Source organism: Bacillus rossius, chromosome 8 (genome assembly GCF_032445375.1).
Source record: "Bacillus rossius redtenbacheri isolate Brsri chromosome 8, Brsri_v3, whole genome shotgun sequence".
NCBI classification, from domain to species: domain Eukaryota; kingdom Metazoa; phylum Arthropoda; class Insecta; order Phasmatodea; family Bacillidae; genus Bacillus; species Bacillus rossius.
The window spans coordinates 57,499,812-57,520,201 of NC_086336.1; the positions used below are offsets into that span (position 1 = coordinate 57,499,812).

The 20,390-nt window shown below is 42.8% G+C and overlaps 1 protein-coding gene across 1 annotated transcript in view; it reads left to right on the forward strand.

Annotated features, from left to right (window-relative positions):
• Positions 1 to 20,390, forward strand: part of LOC134535003 (probable oxidoreductase PXDNL) — a 145,000-nt gene that overhangs the window by 99,982 nt on the left and 24,628 nt on the right. The window contains exons 4-5 of the mRNA XM_063373810.1: positions 2,158 to 2,309; positions 17,611 to 17,766. Of these exons, the coding sequence (XP_063229880.1) occupies positions 2,158 to 2,309; positions 17,611 to 17,766 (308 nt within the window). The remainder of the gene's footprint in view (positions 1 to 2,157; positions 2,310 to 17,610; positions 17,767 to 20,390) is intronic.

Sequence of the window (20,390 nt, forward strand, 5' to 3'; positions counted from 1 at the left end):
TTCACCAGTGATGTGCAACATCTAACCTCGGTAACGAACAAACAAAACTCGGACACGAAATTTGACGTGGAATTCTTGAAAACAATACCGAGTGTGATAAATGTATGCAAATTGTGTTTTCAATTAACTTCATTTCTTTACAGAAATCACAAGTAGTTTCCATACCCGCCACTAGAATTCGCTGCCGGAGCAGCTACGTCGACTATCCAATCATTCGATTTGCAGAGCGAAATATTAAACTATATAATTAAACGGTTTGTTAAAAGCGAAATAAGTCTTTAAAAGAATACTAAACCTGGTATTTGGACCTGATTTTCGACAAGGAATTTTTATTAAAATATTGCCCATCTTGTTATAATTCATTATACAGTTAAAACTACAAGTTTCCCTTTGTCTCTGTTAACTTTTGTTTGCGCCAACCGCCACAGATGGCAGCACCGTGGTTACATATTTCCGTTCCATTCGACTTCCGTTTCGAAATTACTCCTACCAAATGCCGTACACCGGAAGCTAAGATGTTTGTTTACCCATTAAAAATATACGTGTTCGTAGATCAACTTACCTTTTAAATATTCCGCGGAATCTCTGGTCTAAAACATCAGCGTCTTCTGTGAGATTATTCGTCTTCGTGTGTGAGTTGCGATGCATGTGTGTGTCATAACATAAAAACACGCGACTTATAAACACGTATCTTAAAAGCACACGAGAAAAAATTGTCTAATTTAAGTGATACTAAATTTTGATTGTTTCAAGATACGAGTGTCTACGACAGTCAGTGTCAGTTATGTGGTTCGGCGTTGTGGGTTTCTAAGTTATAAAGGTTCTAAGGGCGGTATTCCAAAACGTTCGGGTAAGGTAGCGAATAAGCACCACCTTGTTGGGATATAACCTTTAACATAACTTGCGGGTCGTATTTCAGAAGGAGTCCCAGTAAGGAAACAAACCGGCAACCGACATTTAATAAACGGCGCCCTGCGCGAGGCTAGAAACTGGTTTTTAAACGCTTTATAGAGGAATGTTCGCAACCATTGTTACGGCAGAAATACTAGAGATAGGAGCATCATTGCACAAAAAAAAACCGCATTTCTAATATTCTCAAGTACTTTTAAAGTTGTGATTACTTCTTTTTATGACCATTTAAGTGTGCAGAATAGATTCCAAGGTATTTTCGCTATCATCAAGTTTTATTTGGCACACCAATACGATGGTAAAAAAAAAAAAAAAAACATTTTCTCAAGGACTTTTAAATTTGTGATTACTTCTTTAAATTACCATTAAAGTGTGCAGAATATATTCCAGGGTAGTTCCGCTATCATCAAGCTTCATTTGACACACCAATACGATGGTAAAAAAAAATACTTTGAGTAAGTTAATGGCGCCAGACAAGGGTCCACCTTCTGGTCGAAATCAATGAAAAAGTGAGCTTTGCGCATGCGCGTAATTTGGGCAACAGTTCGGCAACAGATACCTAAACGCGTTCCCTAAAAATAAGGGACTGGCCGTGTCCTGTCGTGCACTCAACTAAACCCTTTTATATGTGCCTTGGAATACAAGCATCAAGTTGTGTGTCAAGCCCGCCGCACACGGTACAATATTCCTTACAACATTGTAAGCTAGGAGTCGTACTGGCTCTACTACTAGTTTCTTCACTCGAATTCAAACTGGATACTAGTAGCTGTATAGCTGGGCTACTGGTTTTGCGTAATAGACTGCGTCCTATTTTCGTTGCTTGGTGTGTTCCAATATTTAAGGAGTGGCCAATCAATCAGAACTCACGAAAACAGCATGAGGGGTTGTTTACACATTTTAAGCGCGCATTTCGTGATAAACATGGACGGAAAGAAGTGGAATAGTGACCAACTCCTCGTTTTAATAAATGCACACAAAGAAGAGCCTTGTTTGTATGCAGTAAAAAAAAAAAAGTGAAATATCATAATAAAAATTTGTTGTGGAGAATATTCTCTTAACGAAACTAGTAAGGCAGCTAGAATCGTGTGCAGCAGAAACTTGTAGCGCGCCTAGTGTTTCAGCTTGTGGCCTATCACAGTACAGAAACCAGTAAGCAAACTAGTAGAACATATTGTACCGTGTGCGGTGGGCTTCAGTTGTTGTCTGCGTGCTGCAAGTTGCGAGGCGCGGCTGGTCTCCGCTCCGCAGGTGGGGGCCGTGCCCGCCCTCCCGGCAGGGGGGTCCCTGCCCCCCCGGCAGGTACCGCACCCACGACGGCGCCTGCAACAACGTGCGGCACCCGCGCTGGGGGGCCCGCGGCGAGCCGTTCCGCCGCCTGCTGCCGCCCAGCTACGCCGACGGTGAGTCCGTACCTCCCCGCCGGACAGTTCCCATGTCTTCTCATCATCCCTTATTTTATTACAGTTTTACAAACTTTTTTTTTTTTACTGCAGTGTTATGAATAGAGACCGGAAAAATTCGCGGATTCATTTCGCGATAGGCTAGAATTCAAATAGTTATACCTCAGTGCTGCCTCTGCTATTGGCTCACAACTCACCTGGGTGACTCTGGGCCAATGAGAAAAACCTTTGAATATATATACTGTATAGAAGTCGCCAGCCCAGGTTAAAATTTCTAATACGGTTTTGAGGTAGTTGGTTAATTCACCGCCGCAATCGCCACCATCTCTAGGGTATCGACTTGTGGTGGTCCCTGGCGGACAAGTGTCGAACTCTTCAAACACCCCTTCCCCCTCCCGTTGAACGACCATGAGTTGCAGTGAATGATAAATGGGGGATGCGGGGAATGACAGCGGGCGACATTGCTGCGCTCTAACGTGTAAATAACAACTAAGACGATACAGGGCGTTACGGCAGCGCACTGCAGCGGTGAAGTTCCCAAGCTGCTCATCATACGCTTCTGAAAAACGTAGAGTAAATCCTATCCACTCGCGACTTCTATACAGTATATATATTCAAAGGAAAAACTCAACTAAAGTAGCATCAAATCACAGACTGCTACGTTACGACGTCTCACAAGACAGCAGCCAATGAGTGGGTGACATTTGAATGAGTGTACATAGAACTATGGAGTTCATGCTAGAGGTCATTGAACCCGCGAATTTTTCCGGTCCCTAGTTATGAATAGTGATTGGAAAAATTCGCGGTTTGAATGACATCTTAGGATGGACTCCACGTTCCTCTATGTACGCGGGAATATTAAAACCAGCTCATTTGGCTACTGAATCGTGACACCTGCTAACTTGGATGCTTATGATTCGATACTTCTTACGTTGAGGGTCATTCATTGGCTCACAGTCCTTCAGGGCAAACTTGTGTTCCAATCACTGAAGCGGCAATAAGTTACACGCACTTGGATTCTAGCCTATCGCGAAATGAACCCGCGAATTTTTCCTGTCTCTAGTTATGAATTAATGGGACGTTTTTGAACCACTAATAAAAAGTACTTAATATTTTAACTGTGAAATAGAATCGGTAAATCTAATTGTTACGCAAGCGTGAAGTCAACGACGTTTTAGAAAGAAAATAAATATAGTTTAAAAAACTAAAGAAACATGCTTTTAAAGATTATTAAACTAAAAAGTAAAAAATAATTTTAAAATTTAATTTATGACAATAGTATATAAGCAATACTAGTATAAATGAGAAAAAAGCTTGAGGCGCTTTGTGCCATATTTTTTGTATATTAAGCGCCCCATGCTTTGTTCTCATTTATACTAGTATTGCTTATATACTATTGTCATAAATTAAATTTTAAAATTATTTTTACTTTTTAGTTTAATAATCTTTAAAAGCATGTTTCTTTAGTTTTTTAAACTATATTTATTTTTAACTTTTTAGTTTGATATTCTTTAAAAGCATGTTTTTTTAGTTTTTTAAACTATATTTATTTTTAACTTTTTAGTTTGATATTCTTTAAAAGCATGTTTTTTTAGTTTTTTAAACTATATTTATGTATAATTATCATAGGGAAATGAGTTACCGACACTACCTATTACCATCTGAGATAACTATTTGGAGTTGCAACGTCACAAAGAAATGGTAAAGTCTCTCCGAATCATTTACAGTTAGATGTATGTATATAATCTTAGAATTTACCGGAAAAAAAAAACTTTTTTTTTCGGCGTGGCCGGGAGTAGAACCCACGATCGCTGAATCCGAAAGCTGACGTCACAGAAGTCGCGCGCCTTAGACCACTTTTTTTTTTTTTTTAATTTATTAGTTTATTGTGATATCATGTGCATGTACATAACATTACAGCTCACATCAGATTACAGTCAGCACAAATGGGTTACACGATACTGATACCTCGCCCCTGCGGATTAACACAGTCCCACACCATCTGTACAAATTTCAAAACATGAAAAGGTAATGTCCAAACCTCCTTCTTAACGTATTGTTTTTTACCATAGACCATCTGTCACGTCGTAGCTGGGATATGAAGTCCCGCAAGAAGTATGGCACTTGAGTTTTGAGCACAAAAGCTATCAAATTCGCCATCAGCCACACAGCCGCCCGCCTCTTCACGGTAGGGAAGGCCGTGATGTCGAGGTAGCACATGCGGTCCGCGCACACGTCCCGTGGAGGTAGGCCGAGCAGTCTGGAGAGTTTGGTTTTACACCACTCCCACAAGGGGCGCGAGAATGAGCAAGCACATATGCGATGGAGGGCGGTGTCACGGTAGCCACAGAGTTCGCAGTGGTCATCCTGGGATAACGCAATGCGTTTCTTGCGATAAAGGGTGGGTGTCAGGTCGTTGACAAATGTGAAAGCTTCGGCACGGAGATGAGTAGGTAATTCAGGATCAGAAACGTTTTTCCATATGTTCAGCCAACGCAAAGAAAGGATCTTATTCTGAATATTCGGCACAGAGGGTGTTGCTCGTCGCTGGAAACCATACAGTTGTCGTGTGGAGACATGCGTACCTTCGGGAAGTTCGGAAATCGTCGTGCGAAGGTGATCGGCGGCGGACTTGTAGTGTCGGGGTAGGCGCTCCCTGGCGCCCCATGCAGCTGTGTACAAAGCCGAGGAGCGACCACCCTGTAAGACACGTTGTATGACGCATTTCTGGAACAAGGCTCGTGCTTTTTGCTCATGCTCAATGAGTCCGAGACCACCTTTACTGACAGGCATCGTCAGCTGATCGCGGCTGACCTTGAAGAGGAATCCTTTCCAGATAAACCATCCAATGATTTGCCTGATTTGAGCTGCAATCGCAGCTGGCATGGGGAACACCTGTGCCATGTACCAGAGTTGTGAAAGGGAGTACATGTTAACGATATATACACGTTGGATGATGTTGAGGTTTCTAAGGTGTGACTCAAGCAGGCTACCACGAACTTTCCGCACCACTCCGTCCCAGTTCTCTTGAATGGTATGACCGATGTCACCCGTGAAAAGTATTCCAAGTGTCCTGATCGCATCCGTAGACACGAATGAATGCTGTGGCACAATCACATCTGGCGCTGCTTTCAGATTCAACACTTTGGTTTTCGCGAAGTTGCATTTTGCATGCGTTGCCTTGTGGAAGGCCACAAGAATAGCATGAGCGGCCGTGAGTTCATGGTCACTACGCACAACGACCGTAACATCATCTGCATACCCAATGCACGTTAAAGGATTCCCTTGAATACTCAGTCCTGAGAGAGTAGAGTTAAATTTCCTTATAAGGGGCTCAATATAAAGGACGAAAAGTACCATCGAGAGCGGGCACCCTTGTCGGACAGAGGAGCGAATCGGAAATTTGTCACCAAAACAACCATTGATGGACATCTTCGAGGTTAGGTTCTCACGGAACGTGCGTAGGACAGCTCGAACTGTCGGAGGGAAGCAAAGGTGCTCGAGCACCCTGTCGAGGAAGCTCCATTGCACCCGGTCAAAGGCCTTCTCAAGATCAATGTTCAGGAGGGCGACAGCGCCCGGCGTTGTGCGCGCCAGGAGCTGCACATCGCGGAGCGCAGAAGTGCCATGTGTGATGGACGTCCCCTGCACAATACAATGTTGGTCCGGCCCGATGACATCAGACAGCGCTGATTTAATACGATTGGCATACACCCGTGCGATGATTTTGTAGTCAGCACACAGAAGCGTGATAGGCCTATAGTGGGCTACTTCACGTGGCTGTGGTACCTTGGGTATGAGCACAATGATTCCCTCTGTTTGCGTGCTGCACAGACGCCCTCGTCGAATGACCGTGCGCGCCATTTCGCAAAATTCCTCTCGAATCGTTGGCCAATAGTGCTGGTAGAATTCGTAGGGGATACCGTCCACACCAGGGGATTTGGTTTTTGGGGCCCTCCGAACGCTGTGTGTGATCTCTTCGTCAGTTGGGTCGGCCTCCAGATGGTGCTGTGCTATGTCGTCAAGGCTGCTGTCATATACATCGAGGAATGACGTCCCTTCATCATAGTCAATGTCGTGGTCCGCATAGAGTTCCTTGTAACTACTTGTAAATGCTGCGAGGATGGTTGTGGAATCCCTTACGACCGTGCCATTCGCGTCCACAACCGAGCTGATGTGCCTTCGTGTACGCCTCTTCCGATCTCGCATGAGGGAGTGAATGCTAAGCCTTTCTTGCTGTAGCGCACTCTTGGTGTTATTGAATACAATGCGACTTTCCATGTTCACTCGGTGTATGGCGATGATCCGTTCCTTAAGGCGACGGGCTTGATCCCTCGGATTGGTAACTGCGGTTGGATGCGTACTTAATTCCCGCAGGGCCCTCTCGTGCAAATAGAGAAGGGAGTCCTGCTCCCGTCTACAACGCCCGCCATGGTGCTTAAATAATTTGGCCAGACCTGGTTTGACGCAGCCATCCCACCAATCCGCTGTGTCCGCGTACCTCTGTTTACATCGCAACCAATGAGACCAGCGCCGATGAAAATCATTGTCCACTTCAGTTTGACCCAACAAGCATGTTTGTAGTCTCCAGTAGTTACGCCCAGGTGTGGGTGAAACCTCCGGAGCAGCCACAGTACAAACGACCATGTAATGATCCGTGACAGCCACTGGCACCACATCATATGATCGCGCGTTGTGTCGATGCGTGCGGGACATATAAAACCTGTCTAGGCGCGAACTAGATGAATAGGCATGAAAGGTGTAATGTGGTGTGGGTACTTGAAGAATGTCGACCATGTCCTCCACATCAATGGCAGTAACGAGCTCATGCAGTGCCGTGTTAATGGGGTAGTGTCCACCAACGTGATCACTGGGTGTAATGATACAATTGAAATCTCCACCTAGAATAAGACCCGTGCCATCATTCCTTATAAATGGAAGGATTTCCTGGTGAAAAAATTCCTGGCGTTCTGTTCGACGCTGAGAGCCAGAGGGGGCATAGACATTCACACATTGTCCGATGATGCTCCTGCCAGTAGCGCTGGAGGGATTGAGCGCTATGAGTGTGCCAGAGATTATTCTCCCAGATGCGTGCGCTCTGATGTGCGTGAGTTCAAGATGGTTCTTTGTGACAACAATGGTTCCTCTCCCTTGAGGGCCGATGTTGGGGTACACATTATATTGGTCAAAATATGGTAGCCGCTCTAGCGCACACTCTTGTAAAAATAGTACGTCGATAGCGTGCACACGTACAATGCTGTGTAAAGCATGAAATTTGAAAGGAGCTTCAATTGCACAAATGTTGACAGTGGCAATTGTTAAAACTCTAGTCATCCGCTACGTCTTTGCTACTAGCTACGTCATTCCCTCCCCCACTCTGTTCCGTTATGCTGATCGCGCCCCCCTTGATTTGCTCGATCGCATGCTGGGCAATGCGGAGTGAATATTCACGTTGTGAACGCGGGCTGTCCGGTAGGGCGGTGTCGCGACTTGGACTGCGACTCGCATGACGGGCCTTTTTGTCCTTGCGCCCGCTCGGGGGCCGTTCACGCCCACCGGACTTTTTGCCTGAGCGGGGGTTGGTGGAGTGCGCCTCCTGTGAGCATTCGGACATTCCGTCATCCTCCATGTCAATGGGCGTATCGAGTCGTATATCCGGGGCGGGCATGTCCTGTTGAGTCGGAGCAAGAGGTGATGCGGTAATGGTGGACAGCAGAGTTTTGAGTGGGACCGCCTCATAAGGCCTCTCCTCCCTGTCTTCTGACGTCAGAGTTTGTGCCGGCGGATGTAAGCTCGCCCCAGAGGTGGTGGGCCGGTTCTGTCGAGCGACTGCTCTGCGCGCCCGACCGCTCGCGCGGAAGAGTGGGGCAGGCCGCGCGGTGGTGTCCCGCCTGCGAGCAGTGACTGCAGGTCTGGAGTTGTCCGTCATACACTACGAACCCGTGATGCCCATCGACTACCAGCTGTGAGGGAATATTTTGATTGAGTTCCATTTTCACTATTCGTACCCCTGTCTTGGCTTTGAACTTGCGATACACCCCCCACATTTCGTCCACGCACGTGTGTATCTTTCCGTACGGAGTGAGCGAGTAAACAATCCGTTCATTTGGTACTTCCACGGGAATGTTTACGACCCGGACGGTTTTCAGGTTGTCTAGCGCCAGTTCTATGTCTACTTGTAGTGACTCACCGCTCGCTGCGTGTATCTGAGACGTTCCGCCGGTCTCTCGGATGATCCTCTCGCAGTGTAGTAATGATGTCAACTTCACAAAGACGCACCGTTGGCGTCCGTCGACCTGTACAGCAATCACTTCGTCATCCTGCAGCCCAAGGGTCTCGTCGAGCCATCGGAGTAAGTCCAACGCGAGCGGTTTGGTTTGACACTTCACGCGAAGGGTATTCACTCGTGGGGTCGGTTGGCAAGTCGCCATGATGGTCCTGCGAAAGTCAGTAAGAAGCCTTTAGAATACGTAACGTGTAAGCCGCACGACACTTAACTCGCTCTTGCACTAAACCAGGAGAGTAACAGCGCACGAGACACGTCGCGTCGCACACGTCCGCGCACCACGCGAGCACGGGGCGGACTGTGCCCACTCGGCTAACGAACGTAATGAAATTTGTGGGACATTTTACAGTGATGAGCCACTCACTCTTAGTCGACAGAGTTACAGACGGACAGAGTTACAGACGGACAGACAAACATACAGGTGAAGCTAATATAAAGCAATAGTCCAGAGCCAAACACCTGGTGACGTCGCCAACATAGCGAACACAGCTTTGCGTGGCCGGTGACACCTGAGATGCAGCTGGCTGTATTTTACTCGCGTAGTGAACACAGCGTGGCTTCAGAGCTCGTGCGTCCGTGAAGCGAGCGTGTGAAACAGGCGGACGGGTAAATAAGTAAACAAACAAACAACTGCGACTGGGTCACGGCCTTCGCTGTGGCAGGAAGGCCCGGCGCTGGGGCGCCGGGGCGCCGGACCTTGCGCAAGACGCCCGCCCGGCCGGCAGATGCGAGGCCCTGATTGGCTGCGGGGCGCTTTCCCTCCCGCGACGCGCGCCTGTCCGGGCCGGCTCCGCGCTGACGATAACACCGGCACGCGCGCTTTCCCTCCCTGCTTCGCGGCCGGCGTGGTGGGGGGAGAGTCGTGGCGGTGACGTCATCACAGCGTGACGGGAAGTGGCGTAGCGTTAGCACGGAAACGTGGACGGACAGTAGCACCTGGGGTGGGCAGACCTACAAGTGAGATGAGCCAAATATTAAATGAACAGTTACTCCAATTTTTTTTGAGAGCCGCAACATGTATTTTCTCTGTGTCTGCATGGAATTTTAAGGCGATAAAAAATAAAAGAAGTGACATCAAAATATTTTTTTTTTCCACAAATTAAATATAAAATATAAAAATTAAAGGCTACCTAAGAAAAAAACGTAAATGTAAAAAAATCACGGTAGACATTAGTAGAGCTCTGCTGATAAAAAACTAAATTATTTTTATTAATTAATTATTAGACTATAAAAGCAGCTGTGCGAGTGCGATAGCGACTCAAATATAATAAGGTAAAAAAATTCCATCCAGAACTGTAATGCTTTATTTAATTTCAAAATTGAGACTAAAATTTAAAAGTTTGAGATAGCTCATATTACAAAATAGAATTTGATAGCGTGACATGATTTGCAACTAATTTAAATCTATCTGTTCAAATTTATTTGATGGAGAAAATTGGAAGCTATTTTCCGTCCAATACTACCCCTCCAACTCTATTTTCAGATGTATTGGAGAGAAGTATTTGACAGCGCAACAATTTCGCAAAGGGTTACCCGGCACAGACTTTAACGGTCAGCTGGAAGTGAAGTATTGTTGACTCGTCGGATCGCGTGCGCCCCTAACTTGGCTCCAGCAGGAAATGGCACTTTAAAACGACGTGGCCAAATTAGACGTGCTTCGCATTCGTAACCAATCACAGCTCCTCGCGGGTTGTCTGATGTGAATGAACTTCGCAACCCGCCTTTCGCCGGTTCGTCGCCGGATGCGGACGTGGCCGCCATTTTCGGGCTCCACGGGAAGTGAGAGCGTAGTTGCCAGTCAGATAAGCCTACTGGCTTCGAATCCCGGTGTATGGAAATAAAAAAAAATTGTGCGTGTACATGCGTTAGAAGTTATACTTTTTGCTTTGTTTTAATGCACTAAAATCGTTTCAAATCAACAATAAATGTCTACACAATACATGTTACTTTTGGACTGCAATGTTAAAAAAAAAAAAAAAATCTAGCGCAGCGTTTGTAATATTAAATAGAACCAACAAAATTTGTTCTAACACAGTTGCTAACAAGTGCTAGAATACGAGATGGTAGTTCCGATGTCAGAATTCAAGGTGGTGATGACCTCCATCAGACGAAAACAATATGGTTTATGTGATGCATGGTTCAAAATGACGGAAAGTTCTAGTAAACAAAATAGTGGAATCCAAGATGGCGGAAGGTTCTAGGAAAAAAAGGCAGAAGTGACGTCATAATTAAAAATGTTGGAATCCAAAATGGCAGAAGGGTCAAGGTCATCCACGATGGCTGCCAGGCTCAATGGCAAAGGTCAAGGTCATCAAGGATTGTGGTCGTGACGTCACAATCCAAGATGGTGGACATCGGCTTCTGGCTTCTCATGCATACTCCTGTTGCAGGATCCTCCAATATATACAACTACCTAACACAATTAACACAATTTTGTTGGCTTTAAGTTATAAGTATATTTTTATGGTTATGATTATTTCTTTTTCTGACTATCAAATCAACAGAAGTATTCCAGGGTAGTTTCACACTCATGAAGTTTTATTTGGCACACCAACACGCTCAGTACGTCCTCGATGTTCACGAAGGCGAATATACATGGGCGCATACTGCCGCACGCGGGTCCGCCATAAAGACCACTTCAACTCGTTGGTTCAGCAGGAACGCGCACGCTCATCGCACTTCCGTGTGTTAAATTTTCGTTGCACGGTGCACAAGCGTTTTGTTGCATACTAACATTTCGTCCTTCAACCCCTTAGAATGAATGAAAAAAAAAAAGTCATCTTGGTTTCAACAGTTTTTAAACCATAATATTCTATCGTTTGATTAAAAAAATCTTCTTTAAAGCATAGTATACAATTTGGCGAAATTAGTGAAGTTAATAGTGATCGACTCACTTGTGCTTGCAAAACGGAGGTTTTAAAACGTTAAAGTCTAAACGATGTTTTATGGAAAACTTCCTGTATATTTTGAATTTTCTGCTCATTGCATGTATGTAGGCCAAAGTACGGACAGTTTACATTATACAAGCACCCCAATCCTACAGACTTTGCGCCCCTTCTACCAGTTCAAGGTAACGTCCGTCACGTTTCTCGAGTGAGAAAAAATCAGGTTCCGATCCCGCTGGGAATTGAACCCGAGTAATCGATTTAAACTTCGCTCCGCGAGCGGTTGTCGTTCGTGAAACCACCGCGCCCGTGCCCGTGCGATCAGGACAAGTGGGTTCAGTTGACTCTCCAGCTGAGAACTGCCATTGGCGGACAGTTAGCGCGACAGTTAGCGCCCGCTGTCGAGAAGTGAAAGTGACATAACATCCAGGCGCCTGCAACGCGACAGAACAAACGCAGAGTCCCCCCGCTGTTGGTTAATTGTTGACTGCCACTGTTGAACCGGAAAATTGACGTGTCCGCAATATTGGCCAAACTTTCTGTCTTCGCAACAGAACTGTGAGGAACCGTGAAGCCATATTTACTGAGGAGCTCTGTTCACACGTACACACAGTTAGCAAATGTATTCATCCACTGGCTATTAACAATTAAAGAACGATGACTAACGTGAATGCTACAATGAAGTGTATTTTGATACACATTACCTGGCATAATTAACATGATAAATTATGTTATTATTAAAAAAATATTCTAATTACTTAAATAGCTCTGAAAAGAAACAAAAAATAGAATCCCGTTACGACGCTAAAGTATTCGTCCAGCACAATGATAAAAACAGTTGACAGTTACACACAGCAATTCAGTTTTTGGAGGCATTTCCTTTTGAAGTGATCACTGTTCCTGTAGTTTAAGCAATCTTTCTTTCGTTGTCACTTTCCGCCGGTATAAAGTTGAGTAATGCGTTCCCTTAAAACAACGGTTCGTCTTCTTTTCTCGCTCATTCTGCCCCACAGGGATTACTTACTGGCAAACACCCAAGTTAACACTGAATCTGTGCATACGATACGTTTCTGCCTTGATTATTCAACACTGTCAACGAAGTGGACGATTCGGCTACTATTGCGTTACTTTTTACCGACAACTTTTTACGAACACTTGTCTTATTTAGTTCTACTCTACGACAGTAAAACTTTTTTTTTTTCATTTATGTTCGCAGTCAAAAACAGTTTGACTGACGACTTGCATGAAATATAGAGTAGAGATGATGATATATTATCTTTTACTAATTCCCGTCTCAACCAAACTAATGGACAAATACTTTTGAGATTAACTGTACCTTTTTACTTCAAACGCTCCTCTACAGTTGATAACATATTGCGGGACAAGTTATCCTGTATTTAACGTCTTATTGGCTGGAAGGAAATACTGAGAAAGGTTTAGAAAGCGCTCGTGTTCGCTGGAATGAAAACAAGTGAATGTAGGTATACGCGAAGAAGTTTCCGGGTTCAATTTACGTGGTTTAACAGTTGGCAGGATAAGTCGAGCGTCATCGGAGCTTAACGAAAAGTGCGACTCTCAGGAGTGGGGCTCTCGAGATGAAGAGAGGGAGGGGGACTATTGATCGCCCCACTCCTATATGTCAGGCAAGCGTTAGTGAAGCGACGCATTTTTCGTTACGCTGAAAACGACCAGCCAGAAGCACAACCGCCGACTGACTTCTTAGATGACGAATTGAGATTGAAAACGAATAATGGTAGAACGATATTGAGCACAAGATCCGGAACAACTATCGACGCAGTCAGTATCTTCAGATAAACTTGAATTGCGGATTCGTTTTATCATATTTTAGCTATCATAAACCCTTTACTTCATTCATAGATATCGAACGATCTCATGAGCAAACACTCAAAGTTCATACGCGAGGTTGCGAAAAATACATCGTTCAGTGTCGTCAATGATCAGAACCACAAGTGGTTGATTTATAGACAGACGTTAACATATATGTACATATATCTTTATTTTAAAATGTCTGTACGTTAGTATTTAAGTTATTAGGTAAGATGAGTTGCTCGTTTGCAGCACTGCAATACAAGACAGCGCGACCCTGGTCTTACACAGTGCTTTTAGGGCGTTCAGCCGTCAGGTTTCATGCCGTTGCGAGCGATGTACCAGTTAGAAGTCAGTCTGAAGTGGGCACGATTTCTGGACCACTTGAACATGCCTGGGCCGAGCCACGGGCTCTGAAAGCACGACGTCGCTAAGGGCGACACTGGTTCGCGCATCGCACGCCGTATAGCCTCTACGCGCCAGGCAACGAACTGGAGTGCAGTCTCTCCTCGTCGGTAACGCGCCTCTGTGGGACTGAAAGCGTTGTCCATTTAGTTACATCCTGGAATATGAAGATAATTGCTTCCCGCACTTCCCTAGATCATTTTAAATACTGTGTGCAGAATTTTTTTTACACCCACAAACGTCCGTAAAAACACCATTATGTTCAAACATTAGACCTTATTGAGGTGACCATGAAACGAAACTTGTATGGACAAGTGCAATGGCTCTTAAAAGCTATTTGTATTCAGACTCTTTTAATAAATGTTGAGCGGTTTAGAAATGTAGCGTTAACATGCGGAGCTCTGCAAGCCGTCTGACGACCTATCCAGCGGGCAGATTACGAACACACGTGTTACGATAAAAAAAAAAAAAAAAAAAACAGTAAACTTCGAAGGTCGTAGATATTCCCGCATGAAGAAGCTGCTTAATTACGGACACAAGATTTTTCATTAAACTCCGACCATGACGTTCTGACGGTATACCGAAACCTTTGAGTACGAACACACATTTCCGGATGGTATTTATCGCTCTACGTCATATACCACGTGTGCATCAGTTGGTTGTATGAAACGAGTAAGAGGTTAGTAATGTAATTTAACTAGAAATAAGTGTTAAATAGTGGGAAATTTTAAAAGCATGCTTTTCTTTTCATCATAGCAGAAACTGTTAAGGAGCCAAACTTATTTATAATGAAGTTCAACGTAAAGCGTATTTTCGGTTAGGAACTGTTACGATGATTTTCTTATCTATGGTTTTATGTTTGTTATGACAATACACAGGTAATGCAACATTAACGTCATAAATTTATTTTGTTCTGACTTTAAATCAAAGAAATATCGAACAACTCACCCGATAGTTTAAATGCCCGAAACAATAATATGTAAAACCAAAATAATATTTAATTTCTCAGTGAAACATTTTGTTTTTTCATATTTCACTGGAAAAAATAGAATATCTTACGCACGCGTTAATTACCCAGTGGTTGACATTACTGATTGATACCGTGACTCACAAGTGTCGCGGATCGTATGTAACGGAACACACGCCGCATGTTGGTTCGTAATCGCCGAATGCGGTACGCGTTTCGGTGAAGCGTGGAGTACCGCAAGTCTCCGCGAGTGCTCGAAATCAGCCCGCTGGCGGCCATCTTGAACAAGCGCTGTCGCAATCGCGAGAGAGAGCTAGCTTCTCGGCGCCGGCCGATGGAGTGAGAACTTTCGTCGTTATCACAACGGCACGTGACAGTACGCGGAGGTCACTTTGCGCGACAAATACCTCCTCCCCCACCCCCCACCCACCATCCCCACCAACGACGATCGCCGCGAGAGGAAATCCACAAGAGAAAGCACGCGACCTTTGGAGGAACCGCCGAAAACAGGCGGGTATCGCCCAGCGCACAATAGGGAAGAAACTCGCATTGCATTGTTTTTTTTGTCGCGTCGTCACGAGACATTAGCGCAACAGGAGGGAAAACACGGACGTCTCGAAGGACGCGGTGCGACAGCAACATATCTTGTTATTGTGAACATACGGTTTTTACCCGCGTGACGACCAAAAATAAACGATTTCATATCAAATGTTTATTGCTGTTACATACGCACCAATCATATGACAGATATTTATTTTTGCAATTTTTTTTAAAAATAAACAAGTAAATAAATCAATAATTTATACTTATATAGCCTATACATCTCTCTGAGAAAGTAATTTGTTCGATTCAAACTTACAGGGCCTAGAATACCTGGGCACATATACGGTATGCAGGGCTTCAGGAAAAACAATGCAATTTGAAAACTACCTTAAGATACCGGAGTGGGGTCTGTTTACGAAAAGCATTTAAGAGTTCGCTGAGGGCAGAAAAGTATTTATAGTAGAGATACAATGGCTAAAAGGCGTGTTTTCAGGGCAATTGTTAGGCATAAAACAACGGGTACAGCACTAAAGGACTTACAATACACCTTTATTCTCATTTCTCTGTCATATAATGTTACGGTCACCGCTTAAATTTCATAGCATGACGACATAGCATTACGCCCAGTTCAGAGCCTTGCACTTAGAGGTGATACCGCTCTAGAAGCACCAGCAAGTGTGGTGCTTATCATCCCGCCTCACTGACACAGATACACCCTGACGAGGCGGGCCCCTTAATATTCAATTGTAAAAATCACTGCGCGTAAACACATTTAAGAGTCTTCGTGGATAAATTTAGTAAACAAACCCTTTAAAAATACAGGTTTAGCAACATTAGAATCACCTATCCACAGGTTTAACCATATTTTGAAGACAAAATTCTGACACGCATTTCAGTAATGCCACGCCAGCGATGCGGCAGAAATAAAAAAAATATTTCTAACCGGATGTGTCAAATGTGATTGGCTAGGAAATTATTTATTTCCGTCCATCGCATCGCGTCCATCTTGCTAGTGTTTATTCCAGTATAAAAATTCATGCTTAAGTGGGTTGAGAGTTTGATCCCAAATCTCAACATGACTAAGATTTTTTAGCACGAGTCACTATCAAGTGTTTCATCAAAACAATAAAAACAAATTGTTTGAAAAAAAAAAATGGGTGCATGTAATTATGTACCTGCGATAAAAGTTATACTTACTTGATGTAATAAAAAAGCTAACTTTAATTTTGTATGCAAATAATTAACAGAAATAAAATAATAATTGGACTGGAGTGGTATTATAAATATGGTTAGTAAAGTGTAAATTTAATCAAATTAAAAAAATTAAATAAATACTTAGTGTTCAATATCCATATAAACAAGAAAATAAAACTTGTTTACTGAGAGAAAATTTAATTTTCAATGAAAATCAATAAATGTGCTGAATGATTATTCTAATTAATTAATTTTAATTATTTATTAAATAAACATATATTAATTTATAATGGAAATAAATTATAATGACAAGAATATAACCTCACTTGTATAAATACACTTGAAAAATGTTTATAAACACAATTTATATCACTAATATTCACAGTAAATAAATGTTTTTCATTATACAGACTAATATTTAATTTTTACTCACTAATGTATAAGATTTAAAAGCACATATTTAATTTTTATTTATATCTAGCCTTTTTTTGAATGTACCTTTTTATTTTGTTTTCATTGTGTGAAAATTTTGTTCCATGGTACGCGCCCATCGTAAAAATTCACTCTCATCATTTTTATCATAACGTGCCTAAATAAGTATAATTTCAAAAATTTATTTAATGGTGGCAAACAAATTTGACTTGTAGGATAGCTAAATATATTAACTAATGAAACATATATACTTCATAAAAATACCAATCTTGTTGTATACCAATAAACTATATGAGGGCTGTACATAAAGTAAGCTTCGTTTGGTCATTTAAAAAAAAAAAAACTCTTGAGACACAAGTTTTTATTGGCAGTTTTAGTTAACGGCAGATCTTTAACGTGCAAACATTTGGGGAGCAAAAGGGCATCATTTTGATTGATTTAATGAAACGTTGGTCAACAATTACAGTAATAATTATGTAACGTGACCTAAAGTGTGTTGACGGTAGAATGTATCGATATACATAGTTGATTGCCAACTTGTTTTTTTTTTTTCTTAAGCTCGAACGGAGGCACTAGATAACTATCAGTCTCACATAGTAGAGTTTTAATAATAAATGACTCAAGACTTAATTTAAATAAATATTTGATGTTTTTCATCACTATTTATTACTTATTTTCATCATAAAAATTTGAATGATTATTTGATGGTAAGTACTAAAGCTAGTCCACGACATGGGTACATATCGTGCTGTTGTTGCGCAGGGACCAGCGAGCCGCGACGAGCGCCGCCCGCTGACGAGGCGTGGGCCGCGCTGTCCCCCGCCTGGCCGCCGCTGGCGAGGCACGGCTTCGTGACAGGGCTGGCGGGGGCCTGGGGCGAGCTGCTGCGGCGCGACATGGCGCTGCCCGCGGCTCCCGGTGAGCAGCCCCCGCCGCCTCCCGCCCCTTCTCTCACTCTCCTTCTTCCTCCCTCTACTTCTCCCTCCCTCTCTCTCCCTCTCCCTTGCTTCCTCTCCCTTCTCCCTCTCTCTCCCTCCCTCACCCTCTCTACCGCTCTCCTAGCTCCCTCTCTCCCTCTTTCTTCCTCCTTCTCTCTCCCTCTCGCTCCCTCTCCCTCTCTTCCTCTCCCTTGCTCCCTCTCTCCCTCCTCTCTCCCTCCTTCTCTCTCGCTCCCTCTCTCTCCATCCACGCTCCCTCTTTCTCTCTCTCTCTTGCTCCCTCTCTCCCTCTCTCTCTCCTCCCATCTCGCTCCTTCTCTCTTTCCTCCTAACCTAGCTAACACTGTAGGTGTAGTTGTAGGAGGGGTCCGGGTTGGGGATGGACCTCCACAGAAAACATTATTCTTTACTTTTACTAAAGATTGCTTTGGAAACCAGTTGCCAAAAAAAAAGTTTGTAAAACACAAAGCTATGGTTATTTTTTTTTAATACATGAAATGAGTTTTCCTAGAGTATTTCTTACAAAAAAAAAAGGTGCATTATTTTATGTTTTAATTGATGTTTCATTCAAAATTTCAAACAATGGGAAAGATGATGGAATATTTATTCAACAATTTGACTTTATATTGTTTTATTATGCTTATTAATGTGCGTTGTTAATACTGGAAAGCAATTCAGGAAACAGTTAACAAAAAACTTTTAACTATTGGCGCTACTGGGACACAGAGAGCATAAATGTTCAGTTAAGAATCTGAAACCAGTATTACTGCAAAAACTATTTTGTAGTGATGCAGTTGTTTCCATGTAAATGTACAAATGTACATATGTCTGTAAGTTTACGTGAATATTTCTGCTCCATTTAAAAAAAAAACGAATTTACAGTGTAGATGTGTGTCAGGCCAAAGCCAACATGTCTTGCCATGCATGGAGAGGGTAACATGATCTTGTGCCCTGTGCAATGATTGGCGAGTCATGGCAGCGATTGAAGCCAAGGCTGACTACTCTATCTTAAAACTATGCTAAGTCGAGCCCTGGTAAAACCTGCATAGACACAGTGAAAACCCTGGGCCCAGACATGCGGGGTGCAAATTTGCAAGAATTAATAGTGTAGTAAAATACAGAATATAGGAAACAGAGGATGGGTCTGGACGAAAAGATGGCCACAGTAGGAAAGTGTCTACGCAAGTTCTGCTTTCATGTTTAATTGCAGCTGGATTTTGATAACCAGGAATGTAAGCAACGCTCCTGCCATGTGATCTGCAAAGAGAGCTGCAGGATTCACATTCGAATTTAAATCTGTACGCACACAATAGCACAGCGCAGGGCCATCAAAAGAAGTGTTTACAATTAGATTGGGGGGGGGGGGGGGGGGGGGAGGGATCTCATTTCACGATAAACTTAAGTTAAAAAAATTAAAATGAGATATTTGCTTGCATATGTAGATCAGCAGCGGCCTCATGTTATGAATACATTTATTTTTTCTATTGCATATATGTACCATAAAGCAGACACTGTTCAGAAAACATCATATTCTCATATAAATAGTGAAAATAAAATTATTTAAATTTTTGTAATGCATACATTGTTTCATGGTAATTCTTCTTAGATTTTAAGATTTTTAATTTTTTTTTTGTGAATAATACTTTTAAGATATTAATTTTGTTTTAATTCAAGCCACATGCTGTATTTATTGGTTTCTATACAGAATAATAATACATTAAATTGTCATAAGAAATCTTATAAGTATTGATTTATGTGTGTCAGGCCCTCGTAAAAGTTACGAAAATGAATTCTGGCCGTCAAAAATGAGTGACGTTTTCCATCGCTGATGTAGATGACTGTATAGTTTATTTTAGAGGTCATATCAGTGAATCTTTCTAGTCTATTTATTGCAAAACATTACCGCTTTCACCTCAGTCATTCCTCAGGGTACATTATCTTAGTGACAGGTGTTACAAGTAGGGCGAACGGCCTTACTGAGCATCAGCTTCATGCCATTCTTGTAGACCTTGTGCCAGGTGAGAATAATTTTGATTTTCATCTTACTTCTATACCCATTTTTTTGGGAACGGCTTTGCATAAAAATAATAACATACATAGACCGGAAAAAAATTGCAGTTTCATAGAATGTAGAATAAAATTCAAACTAATTGACGTTTGAGCTACTTCTGCAATCGTCCCACAGTTTATGTGGAGGATTTTGAGGCATTGATAAGTAAACTCACAACGAAAGAAGTAGAGACTCAATGGCAGCCAAGCATGGACCTCAAGAGAGCAACCAATGAACAGGTAACCACTAACCAATGACCTGTGTCCAATCAAGTGAAATACTATGGAGTCTAGTCTATATTGTAGTTAAAAATAAAACAGCAAATTTTTTTTAGTCTCTAGTTATGCACATAATTCAGATTATTATTGAAGACAGCCTAGTTTGCAAATGGTTGTATCATTGAATGGCCTTTATCATTGTACCATTGATTATTTGACATGTATTGAAGGACTAGAAACCAATTAGAAACCCATAAAAGACTTCTGGAAGATTCATCTGCGATTTGATGATAACTTAAAATGGTGCAGTAGTAAGTGAACACAAGACACCGATTG